The sequence below is a fragment of the Frankliniella occidentalis genome, unplaced genomic scaffold, assembly GCF_000697945.3.
Source record: "Frankliniella occidentalis isolate FOCC.00 unplaced genomic scaffold, Focc_3.1 Scaffold16, whole genome shotgun sequence".
NCBI classification, from domain to species: Eukaryota; Metazoa; Arthropoda; class Insecta; order Thysanoptera; family Thripidae; genus Frankliniella; species Frankliniella occidentalis.
In genome coordinates, this window is record NW_026267146.1 from 480,016 (window position 1) to 484,640 (window position 4,625).

General features: G+C 56.5%; 1 protein-coding gene across 1 annotated transcript in view; it reads left to right on the plus strand.

Annotated features, from left to right (window-relative positions):
- Nucleotides 1–4,625, plus strand: part of LOC113206018 (transcription factor AP-2-epsilon) — a gene marked incomplete in the record, with an annotated part of 30,358 nt that overhangs the window by 19,089 nt on the left and 6,644 nt on the right. Inside the window, 2 exon segments of the mRNA XM_052264050.1 lie at nt 323–524; nt 1,998–2,116. Coding sequence (XP_052120010.1) covers nt 323–524; nt 1,998–2,116 — 321 coding nt within the window.

Sequence of the window (4,625 nt, forward strand, 5' to 3'; positions counted from 1 at the left end):
GAGGTGGTGGTAGTTCAAGGTATTTTAGGTTTGGGAGGGGGTGGGTGGGAAGTAACTGGCAAATATACTATAGCATTGGCACGTTCTTCTTGTCGTTCTTGCTATGTTATGTTATATGAGAAAAGAAAAGAGTCAATGCAAGCAGTAAAAAGAAAATCAGAGTTAAAACGCGCACACTATAAGTCAGAAACGCCTGAGATATTCAAGTCCAAACAACTTGCTTCCTCTCACGCATTCCACTGAATTAGAGACGGGCGCCTTTTTCTTTCTATTTTTTTGCTGGCTGCACTGGCTCTGACGGCCCTCCGCCTCGTGTTGTCAGGCCTCAAACCCAGACTGCACGACGAGAAGGGGACGCTCATGTCTGGCGGCAACTCCGCAGGGGATGTCTTCTGCTCGGTGCCCGGCCGCCTGTCGCTGCTCTCGTCCACCTCCAAGTACAAGGTCACCGTCGGCGAGGTCCAGCGGCGGCTGTCCCCGCCAGAGTGCCTCAACGCGTCCCTGCTCGGCGGCGTCCTCCGCAGGTAAGCGCACACATCTGTTTTCCTCCAAACATGTAGGGCATAGTGCAAATAAATGCAGCACGGTCACCCAGCCATTCCTAATACCCCGAAATTACCCGGTTTATTTTTTCTCGTCCATCCGATCGTGGGTTCAATTTCGATTCGTCATACTTTTCCCGCTCTTATCGGACGACCTCCCACCCATACGGCGCTACCTCACACCTCAAGCACGCGGACACGTACACGTCCACCTCACGGCCGGCCAGCTGAGGAGGGGACGACGCGGCGCCCCGAGGGCCCCCGAGCGAGAAGGCGCGCGAAAAGCGATGCGAAGGGGTGGTGGGGGTTAGTGACTCTCCAGAGCCCCCCCACCTTCCCTCCCTTCAACGCGGACGCGTCTCGCACGGAGATGCCCCTCACACACATTCACTCCGTTCCCACGGTACACGCGAGAGACCCCGCGCGCCCGCCCCGCCGCCGCGCCCCTGCTCCGCGTTCTGCACTCACCTCACTCACTGTGACTCACACCCGGAGCCGGTGGCGGACGGTCGAAGCAGGCGGAGCGGGTGGAGCGGGCGGCGGTTCGATCCCCGGCGCGAGCACGTGCCCGTCGTGCCCCTCGCGGAGGAGCAGCTCGGCGGGGTAATTGGTACCGCGAGCGCCCGGGCACGCTGGCACGCTCCCTGTGATCACTGCTCCACTAGCCGAGCCTAGCCATGGACCTAGCGCAGCCCTACCAGCGCGGCAGAGGCGACGTCTTTCCACCACCGCCCTTCCGCGGGAACTACACTGAAAACTATTCAAGTGTGTGAATGTCGCAACACTTGCAGGTGTGTGAATGTAACACATTTGTAAGTGTGTGAACATACCCATTCGTACACTTAATGGAGTAAAGGTGTTCATTTTCCTGTGAAATGTATATACGCCTTGTTCCTTATTGTGTACGAAAAGTGTTCACACACGTTACAAGTGTGCGATATTTACACACTCGAGTTTTCGGTGTAGGGTCCCAAGGGACTTCCCTCCACGTTCCCCTCTGAAACGCAACAAACAACGTACGTACTACTAAACGAATCGTGCCAATGCTACTCGAATATTACATTTTCATTTTTATTCAATTTTCTTTATTTTTGTTTCGAAAAAAAAAGCACACTCGTGTGTGCATGTGGTTTCGTGTGTGTGTATAGCCAAGGCGGACGGTTTTGATCGCGCGAGATTGCGGGCAGCAAAAGGCGATCGGCTTCGCTCGCTGCGGTCTGCTGGCTGGTCTGCTGGCCCCGGCCGCTGCGGATGCATGCGTTTACCTTATTGTCTTGTTGCCTTATGCCCCACCATTACACCCCCTTCCCCGCCCCAAACGGTTTTGCACTTTGCCGACGGCTCCCCTCCGCCCGCCGCGCCCACCCGCACTAACCTTCTTACCTCACCTCGCCCCTCTCCCTCTCTCTCTCCCACTTGTCTCACCACCCCTATTTCTCTCTTTCGTTGTTGCAGAGCCAAGTCCAAGAATGGAGGCAGGTTACTCCGAGAGAGGCTGGACAAGATCGGCCTCAACCTTCCCGCTGGTCGGAGAAAGGCTGCGAACGTCACCCTGCTGACATCCCTCGTCGAAGGTAAGTGTTGAGGAGAGGGTTGGAGATGCTCGACGGCTTTTAGCTGCACAAAGTCTGCCGCGTCGTGGTGTGCCCATGAAGCTCCCCGAGGAGCTATCGCATTATCCTGAGGGGGTGGGGGAGGGGGGCAGCACCGGCCGCTCCGAGAGGCAAGAAAGTATGACTTTGGCCAAAGTTGTCGGAAGGGATTGCGAACATGGACCATCCATCATGGTGAGCGGAATGCATTTTATGCCTCGTCTCGTCCCGCCCGTCCCTGCGCGTGGCGCGTGGGCAGGTACCCCCTCCCCCCACCTCCCACCTCAAGGGGGCCACGCGCCAAGCTCCCTGAGTGCACAACTTATCAACCAGCAGCAGCAGCAGTTAGTGGACTGCCCGGGCCGGCAGGGTCGCGCAAGCCACTGCGCCCCTATTAAAATAATGCGCCAATTTGTATGCGCTGACCGGGCGCCCCAGCAGGTCGGGCCCGCCGCCCGGCCCGGCCACCCCTGCCGGCAGCGGCGTAGCTGCCGCGGGCCTCGAGCGGGGGGTCCTTTACTATGAATACAAGCGTCCAGCGTACGCCAAATTTTTCTTGATTTTCTTAGTTTTTTCCATGATTTTTCCTCATTTTAGGGTGCGCACTGATTTTTTTGGTGGAGTCCCCATTGGTCTAGACTAGAACTGAACCAGCGTTTCTCACACACACAGACTCGCATTACGGTGTCCGGTGTCTCGTCCGGTGTCCTTGTCGCACTGGTGGTGGTCCCTATACGGCACACCCCCAAGTGCCTACTGCCCCTGGACGCCCTCCCCCTCTCCTCCTCCCCAACGGCCCAGCGTGGGCACATAACTCGCGACGTTTACGCGTTTGTATACGAGACGTCGTCGTCCCTGCTCGAGCCTCTCATGTGCACACTCGCACACACGGCCGGGCGGGCAATAGCTCGCACACGCAACTGTCATCGGCCGGGCAGGAATCATGCGCGCGAGCCGCAGAGCGGCGCGGGGCCGCAGCGCGCGCTTCCCACTAAATGCCATAGCATTATTGCAAAAATGCATCAATCCCGCCTCGCCTGTGCTCGCCGGGCCGGGCCGGGCCGGGCCGGGCCGTGCGGCCGGCGCATTGCTCCGTGCAGCAGCGGTGCCGTGTCCACCGCAACCTCCTCCTCCTGCTGCTCCTCCTCCTCCTCCTCCTCTGCTCCTGCTCCAGCTCCCCCCTCCTCCCGTCGCGGCCGCCGGCCCCCGCCGCGGAACACATCGGCTCGGGCGCGCGCAATGCTCTACCGTAATTACGGTGGGGATGAGTGAATATCAACGCGAAAGCAGCCAAGAAATATCCCCCTTCTTAATTCTGCAACGTGAGCCGCGCGGGTGCGCGGCGCTGCGCGCAGCGGCGTCTGTAGGAGTGCGACGTGACCCAGCGCGAGCCGGGCGGACGGAGCCGGGTACCTCCGGGGGCGGCGCGGGCCGGAAGGGGTGCTCGGCGTCCTACTGGGGGAAAGAAGAGGGACTATAAGCGTATCCGCAGTGATATGTAGCCTTTCTTTCGCACCTGTCAAAATCAACCGCTCCCACCTCCACCTCCACCACCAACAACAACCCCGAAAAATTAAAAATTTCTTAAAACTGTTGAAGCATTAAGGGTTGGAAGCGCTAGAAAGTTACCGGAAAATTTCAGGAAAAAAATGGAAAATTTAGGTGGGGTAGTGAAAATTTTCCCAGACTTTGAAAGTTTTCCCTTATTTTCGCGAAATTTTCGGGATTTTTTGTAAATTTTCCGCAAAATTTTGGAAACTTCCAACCCTGGTTAGCAATTAATTTGCATCTTTGTTTTCTTCTTGAGAAAAATAATGGGCGCGTGCGACCGTCTGGCCGCGGCGGAGCGTGGCGGCCGGGCCAGTCGGGCCCAACCCGAGTGACCGCACACGAGAGGGCTTGTCGCGCGCACGGCGCGTACCGATTCATTCTTATTTTCCTGGAAGATTGCTGGCCGAGAGATCGCATGCAAAAGAAAGAGAAAAAGTATAGCAAACGTGCCCATTATTATACGCGGTGGTGGGCTCGCGACGTACGTCCGCGGAGCTCAAAGTATCATACTGTATGCACGGCCTGTTTCCTTTTCGCAAAATCAAAATAATAAAACCCTGGAGCGCAGCGCTCCCGCGCGCCCCGCGTGTTTCGGAAAGTAGACGACGACAACTTCCCACTCGTTTTATGAATGGCATTCTCGTCAATCACTTTTCATCGCGCGAGCGACGACGGATGACAGTCTGTTATTTTTTAATCGCGCGCTTGCGCGTCATTTTTATGTCCCTAGTTTATTCCACACTTAAAGGCCGTACACAAATTGCGTCGTTTTAAAGGGAGTGGTACATTTTTTTTTCACTGCACTTCTCATCGATGATGATGAAAGTCTTTGAGAAGCGTTTTAGGGGGGGGGCAAAGGGGTACATTTAACTCCAATTGAGGTGAAAAAGGTACTAGGTACCCCCACCGAAAGAAAATGGACTTGATTTTCGTACTCGGT